This window comes from Contarinia nasturtii, unplaced genomic scaffold, assembly GCF_009176525.2.
Source record: "Contarinia nasturtii isolate CC-2019 unplaced genomic scaffold, AAFC_CNas_1.1 Cnas_scaffold_350, whole genome shotgun sequence".
NCBI classification, from domain to species: Eukaryota; Metazoa; Arthropoda; class Insecta; order Diptera; family Cecidomyiidae; genus Contarinia; species Contarinia nasturtii.
Window position 1 is genome coordinate 4077320 of NW_022197705.1, and position 19441 is coordinate 4096760.

Below are 19441 nucleotides of genomic sequence, written 5' to 3' on the forward strand. Positions count from 1 at the left end.
TGCCAATCATACACCGAATATTCTTAGTCCAGAGTTCACAGTCATTTCTTAAAGAAAACTACAAATATTAATTTTCGACCGTTGGCCAAATTACGTGCTTTGATGAATTTGGCTATTAAGTCAAAACATTTGTTAACAAGTTCCGCAAAGTTTTAATATTTCAAAGCACTCATAAATAATTGCATACACAGAGAAAAAAAATTTGGTAAATGTAAAGGGTAATTTGTAAGTTTAATATTACTTTACCAAATTACCGTACGAATTCTACCATTTTGTCATATTTTCAAAACAAACGACACGAACAAATTAAATTTACCCCAGCATAATATTACATTTACCAATTGCCGCGTAGCAGTCAAATCATACCTAACGTCGACATATCATCGTATTGTTCACAACCTACAACATGTCTAATCGCGTGAAATTTTGTCCGCAAAAAAATAAAATCGAAGAGATCAAACCAGAATTGGAATTGTCAAATTTTAATAATTTGTGTAAAAATAATACAGAATCGTCGATAAAAATGAAATCAAAATTGTCGATTCAATACGAAGAATTTAATAACACAGTCGATACTGGCTAAAACTATTTAATAAATTATGAATGATTTCATAAATTTGATTTTGTGTTTTTTCTGTTAATTGAAAACTGTTTATTTGCGATTCAATAACATCGACTGTGTTATTAAATTCTTCGTATTGAATCGACAATTTTGATTTTACTTTTATCGACGATTATGTATTATTTATACACAAATTATTAAAATTTGCCAATTCCAATTCTGGTTTGATCTCTTCGATTTTATTTTTTTGCGGACAAAATTTCACGCGATTAGACATGTTGTAGGTTGTGAACAATACGATGATATGTCGACGTTAGGTATGTTTTGACTGCTACGCGGCAATTGGTAAATGTAATATTATGCTGGGGTAAATTTAATTTGTTCGTGTCCTTTGTTTTGAAAATATGACAAAATGGTAGAATTCGTACGGTAATTTGGTAAAATAATATTAAACTTACAAATTACCCTTTACATTTACCAAATTTTTTCTCTCTGTGTATGAATGCGTTTTATGTCACATTACCATAGCTTCTGACCAGGGGTCCTTTGCAAATCGGGAGTTTTTTTTTTGTCAATTCAAAAGTGAAGGCTTTTTTTAGCTCTTCAATTTAATTTGGTGGCATAATATCCTCCGATTTGCTATGGATTTTCGAGGCGAATTCTCTCATCTAATCCGTAGGTAAATAAAGTCAATTCGGCAAATGTAAACTAATTTTATTTTTATCATTTCATTCATTTAGTTTTTCTTTCCTTCTAATCAAATTAAACATCTTTCAAAATAATTACAATTTGTTATAGTGGTAATATGGCGGAGCGAGAATTGAGCTCCTGCTCATTTTGAAATGCTGCCAAGTTTTTTAGTTGCCGCCCGTAAGAATCAAAATTTGTAGGCTCCAACCATGCTTGAAATGCGGCTTTCAATGTTGGCCATTCATCATCAATAATCGAAAAAAAATCAGTGTCTCGAGAACAACCTTTCATGATTGATGCTTTCCGGAATGTACCCTCCAAGGTGAATCCTAACCGTTGAGCTGCATTGCGCGATGGTAGGTTCAAATTATTACATACCCATTCATAACGACGATAACCAAGGTCGTCAAATACGTAAGACATCAAGAGATAATGAGCTTCAGTTGATGAAATAGTTTTCTTTAGCAAAGGAGAGAATATAACACAGCCTACTCTTGCTACTCCCAAAAGTGGATGCGCTTGCACCAGTGCAATAATTCCAATTGCTTTGCAGGAACTGTCAATGACAGCAAAATACGGCAATGTTGTGTTTCTACCCATTGACACCTTTTCATCAATATAATTCTGCCACTGTTCAAGGGTGTTAGGTCGTTCAGACCTAAGATAAGTCTCGATTATCAGATTGTCTGAACGCCGTACACATGTCACTACTATGTCTGTTTGCATCCAGTGGTTCCAATCGACAAGTTCGACCGATTAATGTGATATCACATTGTGGTTTTGGACAAGTTTTCCAATTTGGCATGGCATCGCCAATCATTTGACCGTATTCATTAGTATTGGACATTCTCTCTAAAATTGTTTTTGTAACTGAAAGTTAAAAAAATCAACTGTAGTAATTTACTACTAGTAACAGTTTTCCTTTTTTTTAATTTATTCCACTTACTTGTTGTGTATTTAATAAAACACTACAATAATTCTAAAATGTTTAAATTGATTTACGTACATCACGTTAAACGCCCATACTATATAGTTTCATATAGAGCATAACCACACAATTACAATGACAAAAATATTTGACACATTTTCACAGGCAATAGAGGAAAACGGGGCAATTAAGCTTTACAAATGATGATGAAAATGCCAAACTAGAAGCAGAAAAATCAGACTTATGACAAATGTACCTCGTGTTGAAATATATCTGAAATGCAATCGGAATTTATTGCTAGATGTTTATCCATTGGTGGGCTGGAGCATCTCACATTATTCCGATCTCCCCTAGTGATCTGTCGAAAGCGCCAAAATTTAGTAAACTAGATAACTTGTTTTTTTTTTTGAAATGTCAAAAATGAATATCGCATCAGATGTCAAACTTAGTAGCGATCGCTATCGATATTTCGAAACAACATACTTAAGTAAAAGCAGCAAGTTATAGTTATAATTTATAAGAAAAAAGAATAAAATTTGTTGGGTGTATAGAATTGTAAGCGTTTTATTGATTTGCTTTCAAATGAATTACAGTTTGGATAAATAGTCATTTGTGAATGATTTTAAATCTTCTCATAATCGATAGTTATTATTCAATTAATTCAGGTAATTGAAAAGAGTATGGATGTATATTTATTTTCCTGGCTTCGTATAAAAGAGAGCCTAGAATTGCTTTAAACCTTAGAGAAAATAGAATTTTAAATTTGACAAATACAGAAAGAAACATTTTGAATTACTAATTAAATATTCTCTTCATTTTATTGAGTGTTCAATGATTGCAATCGATTTTATGTTTGATTGGAAATTAATACGATTTTCGAATGGAAATAAATAAAACTGAAACGTTGAATTTAATAAACAACTACTTGATAAAAAAACACTTTTCTGCCACTAAGCACAAAAGAAACCGCTTCGAATCATTAAATTTTAGTATTTCATTTGATTATTTATGGAAAACTATATCACTTGAAATCTTGTGCTCAAAAAATGCTTAATACTAGACACTTTTCAAACCATAGCATCTTCAAGTCATATAATTTACATTCAATATTTAATTCACTTTTGAGGGATTTTATTATATGGAAACGAATACATTTATATTTTTCTTTTTCTGCAGGGCATATATGACACACATGGCAATTACTCGAAGGGCTTTTGTGCTTCTTTCTTATTTCAAATCAGTTTTGTTTTTATCTCACATAACTCATTTTAGGTAAAGTCAAATATTGACTTGCGTGCATATAGAATCAACGAAGAATTTTTTTTTACAATTTTTAAGTAAAATCACATTTGCTCGAACAATTTTTATGATTTCCGAAAAATGTTGTGTTTTTTTGGTTATAGAATTTTTACACTTTATGAAACCGGTTCAAACCGTTGGTTTTAAAGAGAACGATAACTTTGGCCGCGAATTGTTTTTACCCAAAATCATTTTTTGTTCTTCTTTAACACGTTTTTCATGCTCTTTTCGCATTTTTTGTCTGGCTTCATCCATTTTTCTCTGCTCTTCGATTATACTCAATCGTTCTTCGGCCTAGAGAAAAAAAAAAAGAAACAAATAAAAAGATATATTAACTTTTTCCTATTAAGTTTCAATTGAATTAAAATAAAATTTAAAATGTCAAGTATTTACCAATTTCTTTTGAGCCTCTTCGATCTTCTTGTTATTTTCGGCGATGATTTGTTCGAGCTCTTCACGTTTTTTCCGTTCAGTTTCCTACAAATTGAGATGATCCATTTAATATTGATAAAATTGGTTAAAATTATGAAGCCATGAAATGTCTTCAAACACGATTGAAATAAAAGTAAATAATGTAATTCCATCAATGTAAAATTGTGTTGTTAAAAAGATATAATTTATTTTCCTACTTAAGCGCTTAAATTAAACAGAAAAATATGTATTTTTTTCTTTTTTTTTCGTTTTTCACTTTACATTTTACCTACAGAAAAAGAGAAACCACAATGTTATGCGAATCTGTATTTGAAATATAAATCTGGAACTATATTCAATATTTAAATAATAAGCACAAAATCATGGAAAAAAAATTAAAAAAAAAATGTGCGAACGAAAAAAAACTGAAAAGAAAGCTGGAAAGAAGATTCTGGGTTTCAATTTCACTGAATGAGGGAAAGGAGAATTCAGTGAATCGTTCTATCAAACAAAATAAATAAATGTATGCATTTTAAAAATAAGCTATATATGACTCTTGTGCATTTTGTCCACGTAATGAAAGAGCTAATAATGATAAGCGCAAGCACCTCTTTCTCTCTCTCTCTATCTCAGTTTTAATCAGAAGAAATTAAAACTCATACATCTTCTTAACAGTCATTATATAAAATTTGTTTCTTTTTTCTTGATTGAGTGTGTGTATGTGTGTTTAAATAAGGAATTAGTTTATAGAAGCTGAATTAAAAAATACCATTGTGATTATTTTTCTTGGAAAATGTAAATTGTGAATATCTCACCGTTGGAAAAATTACACAACAAAATAACTGAAAAGATAACTTGGAACTGGACATATATTTTGTTCTCGTTGGTAAAAAAAAACTCCAAAAAAAAATTTACGATCTAAATGATTTTTTTATCAAATAATACCTGCGATGCTTGGGGTCGTTTATGCTTGACTAATATTTGATTTAAAAAAAGGTAATTTCTTTTTGCTGTCCTGCTTACACTTGTTGTTTAATTTAAAATAAAACTTTGTATTTCAAAAATTGATTGTAATTTTGGCCAATGTACGATAAAAACAATGATGGAAACAAAACTTGTAAGTATCCAACGTATTTCATTTTGATAAAATTGATATTTTTTTTTCTAACATTTGGCTTTCTTTTACAAATTTTAAATGTGCTCAATTTTAGGTAAACAAAATGTTTTCTTTAAGCAAACGAAACACCTATTCAAAAAGCCAGAGTGTTGAACACTGGCGGTATATTTTGTATGTGTGTGTAATTTTTTTTATCATGTGTTAAATATGAGCTTAAGCCCCCTGCATGATATAGTCCATTGAATCTTCCACGTGTTTAAAGAAGGTGAAGAGTCAGTTTACAATTTATAACATCGAATTTAAGTCGTTACCAAAAGTAGCGTGCGTTTGAATGAATGTTCTCCAAAAAGTTCGTGCTGGCGTTTTTAAGGCTTCCAGAATTGAATAATTGAATTTGATTCAGCTTCGGTCTTGTTTTCTTTTCTCTTTTTGGTTCTTTGTTTGTTTTTCTTTTTAACAATTAAAAATGCTAATTCTAGTTATATTACAACAAAAATTAAGAAGAAAAAAATATCACAACATTCTACAGATGAGAAACAACTGAAAACAAAATTGCATGCAATTCCGCTATAAAATTAATCGGTTAGAAAAAAAAATAAAAATACTAAACAAAAACAAAAATAATGACTTTTTATGAGAAAATTGACGATAGTTGAAGATGTGTGCGTGTCATGAACATGCCCAATATCCAAACATTCAATTAGTATGAGTTTGTGTGAATGTCAATCTTTTTTTTTTTTTTTTGATTTTTTTTGTCCACTTCGTCTTGACACAAAATATAAGAAATGATGAAAATTCAAAATATACCGAAATTCTATTCATTTTTTATCGATTGAAAATGAATTGTAATCCAAATGTATGTGTTTCAGCAACAGCAATAAGTCTGAGTTTGAGGTCACGCACCTTGAAATGGTTAACAATCAATTTCGGACACAAAATGCAGAAATGTAAAGCATGGCATTTTGCCGAATTAAAAAAAAAAACATTTAGAATTATTATTGAGAGAATTATCACATCAACATACGAAAACGCGTTCGATTTCCACGTGTGTGTGAGTTTTTGTTTTGTTTGGGCTGTCTAATTTGATTTGAGAAAAGTATTTTAAATGGTGTTTTTTTGGTTGGTAAAAAGAATAGAAAGACGATTGATGAGGAAGTAATTGCATGATTTGAAGAAAAATTAACGGAATAAATGGCAAACAAGAAATGTCTCTTTAGAGAGATAGAAAAAAAAAATTATAAAGAGAAAAAAATTGGTTGTATTTTTCGATTCAGTCGAAATTGAACTAAAATGACGACGAATTTAGTGTAAGAAACGCTATTCAAAATGTTTACCTCTCGTTTTTGCTCTTCTAAACGAGCTGCCTCACGTCGTTTTTCTAATTCAACCATCATTTCACGTTCCATCTGAACTTTGGCCGCTTCCACTCGACGATTTACCTCCTGTTCAATTTCATCTTTACGCTTTTCCAGCTCTTCTTCGACGCGCTTTTTTACCAAAAATTCAATTCGTCGTGCCGCTTCATCCTCAACTGTCTAAATAAGTAGACAAAGAAAAAGAGTTTGTTATAATTTATGTATATTTTTTCATTCAATTCCAAAAGTATGCAGTGAAAAGTTACCTTCTGCTCAACTTCTTTTTGTCTCCTTTGCCGTTCCATTTCAGCCAAACGTTCAACTTCATCCAGTTTTCGTCGGCCGCTCTTCTTTCGTCGTTTTGGTATATCTAAGGAGTCATCGCTACTGCTCCTTGAAGACACCGACACAGAACGTTTTCTGTACACGAGACGAGAAAAAAAAGAATGTAAACATCATTCGTAAAAATCAATGGAATGTTTGGTTTTGTTCGCATTTATTTGCGTCAGTGAATAATGTGTGCGGCGACTCCACCCAAAACTATTTCATTGACATAAACAATCACTGGACACACCACTACTATGGATGATAGTGATGCATCAAATCGATTTTTCGTATGTGGCCGTATTGTAAATTCATTTACCTGGATCTGGGACTTCGTTCATGGCTTTTATCACGCGAATATTTTGAATGTGATAGAATTGAAATGGAACGTCTTTCGGATCGTTCGCGTTCACGTTCTTTAGATTTACTCTTTTTGCGATGTTTACTTTTATGATGCTTTTTTGGTGTTCGACTACGTGACCTGGATCGACCCATTATTATTTATATATTCGTCTTAATTTCTATTTCGTTTTCGTAAAATTCACTTTTTAAAGCACTGTTTATGCGCTGAAATTCACGACACGCTTGAATATACAACAATATTGATAAGATAAATTGTCCAATGCACAAAAATTATTTTGATTTCTACCATATAATGAACATAAAAGACACTGTAGTGTGTTACTGTAACTGAGTCGTCAGTGTGAATGATTGTTGGTAGCCATTTTTGAATAAAAGAAGAAAAAAGTACAAAAAAACACACACACACTAATGTCATTGAGAGAGCACTGGTATGACTGTCATACGCTAATTTGGTTTTTGTATGTTGGCAACACTGTAACATATCAAATACAAGTTTTGATACGTATTTTGTTCGCCAGTTTAAATTGTCTTGCACCAATAACAGTAACACACTCATCTTATTGGAAATAAATTTAAAAGATTTCAATTGGCATTTTTTTGTTGTACAAAATTGTTTTTTTTTTATTATTATTGACATTTGAAGACAAATTAAACTAATATTTAAAATTTTCGTGTTTGTATTAAGTGTTATTTTGTATTGTTATTTTTCTGTCGTTTACGTTACCATTAATTTAATGAAAAACTAAAAAAAAATTAAAATTGTGTTCGTACCACGTGCAAGTGCAACATAGATTGCCAAAATGTCGGCAATCATATTGTACTTGGTGCAACGGGTCATTTTTCCGGTGCTGTTTGGATTTTGTAAGTATATTTAATTGGCATTTCACGGTTTTACAATCATTGATTGGCCAAAATACTAAAGAAATATCGACATTTTAACAGGCATAATTTCACGGCCGGCTGTTTTATCAATTCCATATTTGGTGTTCTTGCTGTATGCACCATTTTTACCGTTCACAACAAGAAAATTGACCCATAAACGCACAAGATGCTTTTTAAAGTGCGTGTTGGCTACATCGACCATCATTTCGCTCATGCAAATCGGTATCCAGCTAATGTTGTATTTCAAGGGATTGGAATTACTGAGCACTATGAAACCGTTAGGTGGTCATCTCCAAAGTATCGGACTCACCGAACTGTACATACCACAGTAAGTAATCCAAAGTGAACATATGAATAAGTATGGCTCATTATAGTGTCATGATTTAGCATCACTGAATGGTTTTAATTTGGGTTCTTTAAATTCACACATTCACAGTTCTCAGTCAATTTGTTGGTGCTTCGTGATGGACGTATTTCTATGGGTGTCTTCTGTCATTACACTGGTGCTATTGAAGAAGATTTCGGCAGTTGAACACAGCAACGAAATGGGAGATTCGATCATCATCGACAACATTTTCGGTCGAAGCAAATATTTGCAGGCTAAAAGTCATATCATTTTGGAAGGAATCGGTAAATTTATACATATATTGTCCAAAAGTGCGATAAAAAATATGGAAAAATGTATTTACTTTTGTATACTTTCAACACAGCAATCTTTTTTGTGTTATCCACATTGTTACTCGCCGCAACTTTACAACCATCAGTTCCTAGTGCATTATATTTTCTCGCATTTTTATTGCTCATCACATTTTGGGCAATGAATAAACAAATGTATCATGGTTTTGTACTGACTTGTCGCATAGTTTGTGCCGTTTTAATTGTGCATGTCGGTGCCATATTTGCGATTCAAGCATCGTTTGCGGTTGAAAATGAATTTTTTCATAAACATAGCCAAAATAACAGTACATTAATGCAGTAAGTAACATACATTGGAAATTTCTATTTGGAATAGCAAAATTGGAATGGAATAAAAAACCGAAAGCTAATCAGACAATGTCTTTGGTTGAACAATCAGGTTGTTGGGGTTGAAGTCTCAATTTGAATTGGTTGACAATAACTTTGTATCTGTCCTTGAGCTGACTGAAGTAGATGTATTTTTGAATCCAATTGTACTTATTCTATGCTATTACACCTCAGCAATTTACCTACGTGACATTAGAAGCAGAAAGGTTCGATGATATATACTTTGAAATGAATACGTGATTTTTAAAAACGAATTTTCTTTTGATTTTCTTCACAGAAACCGGAGAGAAAAAACTCAACAGCCATTCAACTCGAACCGATTGAAGGTAATTAGGTTTAATAATTTTATCATTTTTTATCGCTGATGATACATTCGTCATTTACATTCATATATTACAATTAATGTATGAATGTAAATGACGATAATCGAAACTAATCGAAAAATAATCGTAAAACAATCAAAAATAATTAATAAGTAATTTTTTGCCCCTCTTCTCTACCAGTGGAACATGAAGAGAAAAAGGAGACTAGCGCAACAAAAACTTTTATCAAGCGAGTTTATGGTTTTATATGTCGGCACAGTAACATTGTCTCGAATGTCATGATGATGGTAATGTATTGGTTTTTATCGATAAAATAAAGTGTTTTACATGTTCTTTTACACTCCTTTTCATTATAGCTGTGGAGCATTGTGTTCCGTAGTTGGTTATCGTTTGTGTTCTTACTGATTGTGATAATATTGTGGACTCGATCGACTCAACGAAAAAGCGTGCATCGTTTAAATTTATTCATAGGTTAATAAATTTTCAAGATATTTGAATTTCTGCTGGATTAAATAATTAAAATCAGTTAATTTTATCTTTAATTTTCTTTTTAAACAGTACTCTACTCCGATTTGTTGATGATATTGCAATACATCTGTTGTATCATACCAACGAAAGAGGTAAATGAGCACAAAGACGAAGGTCATTGGTTGAAATCACATTTGGCTGAAATTGGCATCAGTCGCTACGATTCAGAGATCTTTCCATGCATACCGCTATTGTTTCAGGCCATATGTATATTAACATTTTGTTTCACACTGCGTCAAAGTAGATGCTGTAATGATGAACAAAAACGTGCATCGGCTCGTAGTTTGCAATCATTTCCCATGCATCCTGAGAAGAAGGCCACCATTTGGAAGTGTTTTGATTTTGGCATTAATGTTTTGACACATCTATGGGTTTTACTGATTTTATTCACAATGTTCACTTATGCAATTTGGGGCAAAGAAGCAAATCTCATGAAACTATGCTATCTGGTTTACGTTCTGATCTTCATAATAACATATCAATTGTCATTGTACGTTTGGCGAAACATGACATATCCACTTTGGATGCTGGTCAACGTATCGGCAAATCTCAATTTGATTCTTGTATACATTTATCAATTTGAAAAAGTGGAGAGTTTCTTCATGAATCACATGGGGATAAACAGTCATATGTGAGTTTTGTCTCCTTTTCTTCGATGATTTTTTTTATTCTAAATCGATTTTGATTTCAGGCAAACCATCATTGGTCTTCATCGGTATGATTCGAATCTGCAGCTACTTATTCAATTGTTTTACTTCACGTTTTTGGTCGTTATCACATCCATTCAACTACTGATATTCCAAGATAAGTATACAAAACAATTCATGTGGAAATCAGAATCAGAATCAGATGCCAGGGCCAAGGAGAAGGCAGCCAGTGCTGAAGAATTCAAAAGTAACACGGAGAATTCAAAAAAATCATTCATTGAAAAGGTAAAGAAATAGAAAAAAAGCTCACACAAATCGGAAGGGTCTGCATTAATTTTCTGGTTTATTTCAGATTATTCAAGGTATAAGCTCATTCATCGATTTGAATAAAAAGGCCATGGATTGGATTTGTCGCCTGTTGGAACTACATTTCTTCAAAGTACTAATGATTTTGGGATTTCTTATGAGCATTAGTGAGGTTTGTTAGCATAAAATTTGTCTTATAAAAACTTAATTTTATACAACAATAACTGGCATTTCAGATTTCATTTTTCAATTTGTCGCTATTCGCTCTTGTGATTTTCGCTTGTTTATTTGAAACATACACAAATAAATTGATTTGTGGCATTATCTCATTGGGAGCTGGAATTGTTGCTGTTTTAAAAATTCTATTTGAATTGTTCAAAATTCCCAAAAATCTTGATTGGCTTTGTTTTCCTGTGAGTTTTATCAATATTTGCCGTTTGCAATTCAAATCACCTCTGAATCATATCGATATTTTAGGGGACAGAGCAATCTTTAACATCAATGGCCTTTTGTGATATAAACTCAACAGCAACATGGATCGGAGTACAAAAATTAAATAGCCATAAAAATCTTATACAGATTTTTGCACCGTATTTGACATTTTTGGCAGCAGGAACACTCTTTGCGTCAGTCTTATACTATCAAACGCGAAAACGGTGAGTAAAGAACCTTAACATTTGTACGAAATAAGTCGTTTGAATTTATCTTTATTTGTTGTTACTAGATTCTTGAAAGGCGAAACGGTTGATGGATCAGAAGTGCTCTTTGAAAATGTAACACGTGAAGATGCAGATAAAAGTGTAAAACTATTGATCAAATATCTCTTCAACTATGGATTTTACAAATTCGGCATCGAAATAACTCTTATCGTGCTTGTGATATTGATCAGTTACCGAAGAGACGTGGTATCGGCTGTGTATGTCATTTGGTTGTGCATTATGTTTGCCTGTCGACGCAAATCGAAGCAGTTGCTATGGTCTTTATTTCTCTATTTTGTAACACTAGCCAACATTGCTCAATATGCAAGTCTGTTGAATTTGCCATTATTTTTGAAAATAGGTAAGGTTCAATGCAAAATAAATTCGATCGTGATGGTTATAGCTTTCGTTTTCATTTTTCTCCAAATCAGATTTCAAATGGGAGTTCGATCAAATTGATGCATTGAGCAATTGGCTTGTATTGAAACAACAACCATTGAAGTTATTGCTCGATTTTCTGCTATTGATGTGCATTTGTCGTCAACAGAATGTGTTTCGCATCGAAGAAAAATACAGTGGTGGAATATATAAAGGGGGTCGCAATCAGTCAACGGTTCTAGATGTATCTGTCATCATATCAAATCAACTACCAATCCGAACACATGATTATCTGTATCCAACGAATTGGATTGATGTCGTCAAATGTGTTGTTTACTTAAGTTCATTTTGGATCACATTGACAGTTGTCTTACTAACTGGCACAATTAAAATCAACCTGTATTCACTTGGTTATTTGATTGCATCGTTTGTATTCTGTTATATTGGCACTAATTTCTACATGAAACCAATTAGATCGATTATAAGTTGGTGGGATTTATTGATTGCGTACAATGTATTTGTGATTGTAACAAAATCGATTTATAATGTGTGGGTTATATTTCACGAAAAGAATCGTAAAATATCATCACCGAATAATGATGATATGGTTACATCAGTGCATAGCCTTTTGAATGAGAATGAATCATCGATTGTGCACTTGGATCAATTGGACGTGGGCTATGATTGTTTATGCTTTGCATTTCTAATCTTTCAATTGCGCATTTTCAAAAGTTTCGACTTTGTTCACATGATTAACGAAAGCAAAGCCACATTTGTATGCGATTCAAGAGGAACCAAGTTGTTAGAAGCACGCTTGTCCGAAATGCATTCGATTAAAGAACAACGTGAAAATGAAACACTTGAGAAAATCAAATTGAAAGTCGAACGCATTAAGGCTAATCAACGGAAATTTGAACCGAATCTCATAGCAGCCACTTCGCATCAAGAAGCCACTCGATACAATGGCAAATATTTGTATGAAGAATTCGTTGAAAAAACAGAATCGCGGCTCAACGACACAAATGTTGAATCCGAAGAATCGTTTCTGCTCAAGAGTCAAAACAGTACTTTGAGGGTAAGATTTTTTCTCTATCCACTTCGTGTTAATGCTACATAATTATTGTTTTGAATTTTATGTAGATTACCCATGCACATTCGGTAGTCGAACCAAGCACGTCAAAACAAGGCGAGAATCGCAATATTCAAAATGAATCGGAAGCAGACAGCAACGGCGAGGAACTCCGAAGTAAATATAAAAAATTTCGCTTTATCTCTTCATTTTCAAAACTATTTATTCTGTTTGTTTTTTTTTTTCATTAGAACATCGTATCAAGACCATTATACGCGATTTTCTTGTCTCAATTACACTGTATCTATACAAATTTTCACGAAATTATCGCTTTGTACATGAGATTTTGACCAAAGAGAAAAAAATGCTGAAATTGAAGTCGTGTGGTGGAATGTGAGTTATGAATATAATTATTTCGTTCATTTGTTTTTCCAATTTTAATGTAATTTTGTAATTTACAGTGATGGAAGCTCTGGTGAACAAAAGACCTACTTTTTCTCACGCCAACATTCAGTGGCGGCTGAGTTTTGTCAAGCCCTTTGGTTTGCACTTATTGCCAACACTGACGTAATCTGTTATTTGTTTATATTTTTAAACACAATATTTTCGATGAGCAACTGGACAATTCCGATGTCATTGGGCGTTTGTCTCTGGGCAACATTAACCATTACACGACCATCAAAACGGTTTTGGCTTACATTGATTACTTATATTGAGGTAGGTCCATTTTTTTGGCAGTTTAATTTGAATAGAGTGATTAATTATTATTTTCGTTGTAGGTTTTGGTTTTTATGCAATGTTTCTTACGAACAATCTCGCATTTTCATACAATTGAAATTCTTAAATCAAATGCCACAATCAATTTGATCCTGTTGCATTTGGTGCTGTTTCATCGGTCGGTTCAAAAACATATGGGCGTTTGGACAAAGAAAGCGAATGAAAATGTAGCATATGCGTATGATTTTTTGAACATTCGCTCATTGTAAGTTAAATCATCAAATGAATCCAAATCCTTCACAGGTCGCATAGAGGCTCCGACGATCTTCCGAGTACGAGAATATTTTTTGGGTCGGATGGAAGTCGGGCCGAATGCTTTGGGTGTTCCAATGTTTCGAATTTTTTAGGCGTTTCGACAAATATTTTGGTTTCGATCGTACTTTGCGACCTCTACATAGTCTCTACATTCTGAATAACTGTCACATGTAATTTTTTATTTAAAATTTTTGCACAGAAATGCAACGGTGCGGAGTAATTCGTTAGTTCAAATACCGGCTGATGTCTATACATTTATATTTTTATGTGATTTATTCAATTTCTTTGTGCTTATGTTCGGTTTTTCGGCGTTCACTGTAAGATACATTTGGTTTTGTGGAATTTATTTTTATTTATCAAAAAAATGTGTTGATTTTTTTCTGTTGCAGCAATCACCCTATGATCGTGGCGTTTTCAAATATGTACAAGAGAATCAAATACCGTTTCGATTTTTGCTAGTGTTGCTAATTCAATTTGCTAGTATGCTTATCGACCGTGCGCTTTACTTACGGCGAAATATGAAGGGAAAAATTATCTTCTATCTATTTTCTGTGATAGCCGTTCACCTATGGCAATTTCATTTCATCCAAAAATACAATGCAAAACAGTTGCATGCAGTTACATGGCCACCGAATCTATTTTACTTCGTCAAATGTATATATTTCTTGTTTTCGGCCTATCAAATACGTTGCGGCTATCCAAAGACTGTATCTGGAAATTTTGCCACCAATGGATCTTCTTTAACGCACTGGCGAGTGTTTCAAGTGTATGATTTACAGTAACCAAAGGCATCAATTGATTAATAATATTCGTTTGGTTTGTTTCATTTATAGTTACCAATTTATACCATTTTTATCGGAAGCCCGAACATTGCTCGATTGGCTTTGCATAAAAACATCGCTGTCTCTTTACGAATGGTTCAAAATGGAGGACATTTACTCGGACTTGTACTCGATTAAGGTAAAAGTGAATAAACAAAGATAATTCCGACAAAAATGTTTATGTTTGATTGTTGCTTTTAGTGCCGTCGACAATATGAGAAGTCTGCACCGAGACCAAGGGGCACGATACGCGGATCAAAAGGAGATTATATAAGAGCAATGTTCTGTTTAATCACATTTTTTTTGCTCATCTGGGGTCCATGGGCAGTATTCACCTTCGATAATTCGTTTGGAGATTCAAATGTGCCGTATCAAGTAAGTGTTACGCTATATGCTGGATCAACTGCTGAGCCGATCTATCGAATGACCGCACAATCAGAAAGAAACATACATCAGTAAGTAGCCCAATCAATTGAAATGAATTAGTCACTCAATCAGTCTAGTCAATTTTTAATCGTTTTATTACAGATTTGATAAAAATGATTTCAATCAACTGAAAAAAGTCTACAAAAATAACACCTCAGTGCGATCATTCATATTGAATTACGATGAAACAGATATAGGTAACCCCAAGACTATATAAAATATCACACGGTAACTAAAAAGATTTCAATTATCATTTATAGCTGCCATCTCACTGGATGTGAATTCAACATCTCTGTTTATGATGTCTCCGCCGAGTTTGCAAAAATTCAAAAATGACCTTAATCAGAATGTAAAAATTAAAATTCGATATTTAATTTCCGTATCGCGATTGACACACGATGATTCGGATGTAGTCGAATTCAGTAAAAAATTTGATTTAAACGCAGATGCTGAAGCCAGACAAGAGATGTTCAAAATTTTATCCGATGGCGATCATGCACAACGTGTTCATTTACCATTAATTCTCCCGAAGTTCTTGAAGGTCATGAATTCGAAAGGATTGGAACCGATCTCAAAATTCCTGCCGATTGAGAATTATCGAAATGTTACACTACGCCTGAATGAAATCGATGGAATGAAATGGTGGCAATTGGAAGAAGATTGCAGTGATAATTTTTACGAAGAGATTTTATCGAAGCTTCCATATTCAAATTGTGCCGAAAATACAGTGATATATACATTTAATGATAAATTATTCCCATCCGGCATAAGTCCCATCATCAAATCGGGGTAAGCACTGTTCAGCACGTTTGCTTAAAATAGTGAAACGACAACCAAAATTATGAAAACAATTTTTTTTTCTGATTAGAATATTAGGCTTGTACTCTATGTATATTTTACTTACGTGGAAATTTTTCCGGCAATGCATGGCAAGCAACGTGGCAGACATAATTCAAAAAGATTTACCATACGTCGACCGTATTTTACAATTATGTTCAGATATCTATCTAGTGAGAGAGCAGTGCGATTTTAAACTGGAAGAAGATTTATACGCAAAATTGATATTCTTGTATCGATCGCCAGAAACGATGATACGTTGGACTCGAATTCCAGATCAAACGAGTACCGTTGATGAACAAGCAGATATTGATGAATCAAATGCAGAAAAGGCGTTACGCCAATCTCTTAGTCATCGTATCATTTAAAACAAATTATCTCATTATTCATTTCTATAAATACTCCATCGATTCCAATAAGAAAAGCTAGATTTTTAAATCATAATTTAAACATAATTATAGTAATAGTGTCTTGATTTATGTATATAATTAAACAATTATTATATTTATTTATTTATTTATTTGTGAGTTTAAAAGATGCGATGTTAATCTGAAGATATAAAAATATATGTATCACTGCCACGTATATTATTTTATTTTATTGCGAACATTATCAATAAATGATACATAATTGGGTAGATAATTTGCATTATATTTCGTTTTTGCACACACAAACCGTCATCCATTCAATTTAAACATCATCCACACATTGTGTGCATGTGGATATGTGAACTGTCATCGTTGGAACGCATGTGAAATGTCAAAAGCGGCAAAACCGTAAAAACAAATGCAAGAGTGAATGAGACAACCGTATATGTACGACGACTGTTGACGCTAAATTATCCAAAACAACTGAATTGTGCTGTTCGTAACAGTCAATCGAACAGAACGCAGTGAATATTCAACGAGTAAAGACGTGTTTTTGATCGGACCGAACGCGCGTTTCATTTCGCCGCTAATAGTCTTAATTTATTCGTATGTGTTTGTATCTTGTGTTCTTTGTCGATGATTGTATCCAACAACGTGTCTATGTGTATTTTGTCAAACAAAAAAGATAAAATAGTGAGTTTTAAAAATTGGCTAACAAAAGAAGCGACATTCTACATGTGCTATGTTACATTTCTATGTGACAGCTGAACAAACACAAGGAAGTGAAGTGAAAACACCGATTTATAATAATCGAAGAAGCCAAGAGAAAAGAGTATTTGGTTTGGATTATTGGTCTATTCGATGAATGGATAAATTATTGTGTCTTATATAAAATTATAATCTCAAGAAAAAGAAGTGAAATTTAAATGGTTCACACAAAAGGTGAATTTGGTTTAACTGATAGCTTCTAATTTACACACATAGTAAAAGAGGGTATTACGCGGCAAAATTCTAAGTTGATGCCAAATACACGCGTAATTCACACGGTATTCCAGAGAAGGTTATGTGTATTTTGCGCATTTGTTTAACATGAAAGTGACGCGAAAGTGACTTTATTGTTGTATGTAAGTATTATTTATCGCAAATTTCATCGTTGAAACGAATGATTCAATTTTGACACACTGTGTGAGTGATACATCGAAAAAAAATTGGGAGTAGCAAGGGAAAAATGAACGTAAAACGTTGTAAACATGTATGCTGACGCACTTCTTTTTATCAACTATTTACGGATTTTTAAAATCAATCGAACGACCAAAATCGAACGTTCCAATGAATATATTCCTTATACAAAATTAAAATTGTCATTCAGAAAAAAATTATTTAAATTCAAGCATCTTCTGCCATTTCAAATCATAATTGATAGTATATGTGAAGTATTTAAATTGGTGGTTATCGTCGACTTCTATGATATGTGATTCAACCTTTAACCTGAACGGAATTCTTACAACATTATGACCGGATTTTTCTCTGAGTGTCGATGAAACTAGACTATAAGTTCAGGTTTTCTTCAACGGAGCATATTTATATTTAAATGAAGCAAGCGCGCATAAATAGTGTAAAAATAATAGTGTGTATTCGGTAACACTACAACTAGTACCGGTGAAAAAACTGTATGTGGAACAGCTGTTTCATTGCATTACCATATGCAATTGAAAACGTTTCTTTCGAATAATACCGTTACTGTGTTAAAACACACATACTTTTCGATAGTACATGTCAAATGTTTTTTCTGTCCGAATTGGATTTTAAAAATAAATACGACTACAAAATGAGATTGCATTTGATTACTTCAGTTGTCGATTGTGAATGTCAATGCTATAGTCAAGTTTAACTTTTATCTCGGTACGTTTTCGTCTGTTTACTGTCTACGTTCGGAATTCCGATGTATTCGAGAAAAAAAAGAGTTTGTGTGAAGAAAAAGAAAGAACGAAAAATGTGTGTAAATGAGTTTAGCGGTCATCAATTGATTGCGATCAGATTACATCATTTCGAAATTATTTGCAATCAAAATAGTATCGAAAACCTTGTTTGACTTTTTCGTACACACTTGCGAAGCCACACATACGCGTAAATGTGATGTAAATATTTGTGCACATTTTTGTAGTTGCTAATTGTTTATGCGTTTCTCTTCTTCACCGTTATCGATGAATTCTGTCAAGTTCTGAAATATCGTGAAGTGAATATTACATCGTATCTAACGAATCTAAAATCTACTCCATTATTTATTTATATTTAAAAATATTTCTCCTGAGTGCTTGTTTATTCGTTCATCGGAAATTGGTTTGAAGGTTTTAGCTTGTTTAATTAAACGAAACGAGCCGTGAACGAATTTTTGCAGATTCAAATCATTTGATGAAAAACGAAAACTACTCATATTTCGATCAAAATTAGTAGAAACTTGCGATAAAGTTGAGTTTTATCAAAAAATGAAAAGAGAAAAAGAAAATGAATGCAAAATAATTTTATTCATTGAAATTCAATGATTCAAGAATGACGAATTTTTTATTGTTTCAATAGTTTTTTTTGTATTCGCGCATGTGTTTGAATCGATTTATGTCAACAAATGGCTCTCTCTCTCACTCTGTGTATAAATTCTCTTATCGTTACCGAAACAATAGTCCAATATGAAATATTCTTTTGTTTGTAACGAAAACTGTTTGTGCTTAATTTTGATCGAAATAATGCCAGAATGACGGTGTAAAGTGTGACACACCATTTTCACACTTTTGTTTCGAATGAATAATTGTTGATCATAAACATTTATGAAGTAAAATCTCTTTATTTTCAAAATGTTGTTTTCCATCAGAATTTATTGATTTCAAAATGATTCTATCGTTTCTCATAAATGGCTGAGATCAGTGCTCACTAACATCTTGATCGTAAAAGTTTTTCACTTTGAATGCGACGCGACGCTCGCTCTCGCCAACAAAATATAGTTATTCTATTTTCAGCACCGAGAACAAAATATTTTTAAAAAAGAGCGTTTATAGTCTT

General features: G+C 32.6%; 2 protein-coding genes across 3 annotated transcripts; one reads left to right on the forward strand and one right to left on the reverse strand.

Annotated features, from left to right (window-relative positions):
• Positions 1 to 2972: 2972 nt before the first annotated feature.
• LOC116338149 (UPF0430 protein CG31712) lies at positions 2973 to 7402 on the reverse strand. Its single transcript, XM_031763233.1, has 5 exons — positions 7006 to 7402; positions 6629 to 6782; positions 6342 to 6542; positions 3873 to 3956; positions 2973 to 3773 (listed from the first exon to the last, which is right to left on the reverse strand). The coding sequence occupies exons 1-5, from the start codon at positions 7179 to 7181 to the stop codon at positions 3609 to 3611; spliced, it is 780 nt and encodes a 259-aa protein (XP_031619093.1). The 5' UTR covers positions 7182 to 7402; the 3' UTR covers positions 2973 to 3608.
• A 308-nt stretch (positions 7403 to 7710) lies between these two features.
• On the forward strand, positions 7711 to 16604 carry LOC116338211 (piezo-type mechanosensitive ion channel component-like). Of its 2 annotated transcripts, none has more exons than XM_031763331.1 (26): positions 7711 to 7910; positions 7992 to 8259; positions 8368 to 8561; positions 8642 to 8906; positions 9007 to 9160; positions 9232 to 9280; positions 9458 to 9564; positions 9634 to 9748; positions 9836 to 10436; positions 10497 to 10737; positions 10805 to 10930; positions 10995 to 11171; positions 11236 to 11414; positions 11483 to 11817; positions 11888 to 12909; positions 12975 to 13080; positions 13155 to 13296; positions 13365 to 13620; positions 13683 to 13885; positions 14135 to 14252; positions 14325 to 14701; positions 14769 to 14895; positions 14958 to 15211; positions 15285 to 15379; positions 15443 to 15971; positions 16051 to 16604. In XM_031763331.1, exons 1-26 carry the CDS (start codon positions 7850 to 7852, stop codon positions 16385 to 16387), a joined length of 6438 nt encoding a protein of 2145 aa, XP_031619191.1. In that variant the 5' UTR covers positions 7711 to 7849; the 3' UTR covers positions 16388 to 16604. The 2 variants fall into 2 exon arrangements, with proteins under 2 accessions (XP_031619191.1, XP_031619192.1); XM_031763332.1 differs by having other exon boundaries at positions 14325 to 14686.
• Positions 16605 to 19441: the final 2837 nt, after the last annotated feature.

Coding starts and splice junctions, on each gene's coding strand:
- LOC116338149 (XM_031763233.1), bottom strand. CDS start 7,181: ATGGGTCGATCCAGGTCACGTAGTCGAACACCAAAAAAGCATCATAAA. Junction 6,783..7,005: donor GAACGAAGTCCCAGATCCAG/GTAAATGAATTT, acceptor TCTCGTGTACAG/AAAACGTTCTGTGTCGGTGT. Junction 3,774..3,872: donor AAGAGGCTCAAAAGAAATTG/GTAAATACTTGA, acceptor TTTTTTCTCTAG/GCCGAAGAACGATTGAGTAT.
- LOC116338211 (XM_031763331.1), top strand. CDS start 7,850: ATGTCGGCAATCATATTGTACTTGGTGCAACGGGTCATTTTTCCGGTG. Junction 8,260..8,367: donor ACCGAACTGTACATACCACA/GTAAGTAATCCA, acceptor ACACATTCACAG/TTCTCAGTCAATTTGTTGGT. Junction 9,749..9,835: donor TCGTTTAAATTTATTCATAG/GTTAATAAATTT, acceptor CTTTTTAAACAG/TACTCTACTCCGATTTGTTG.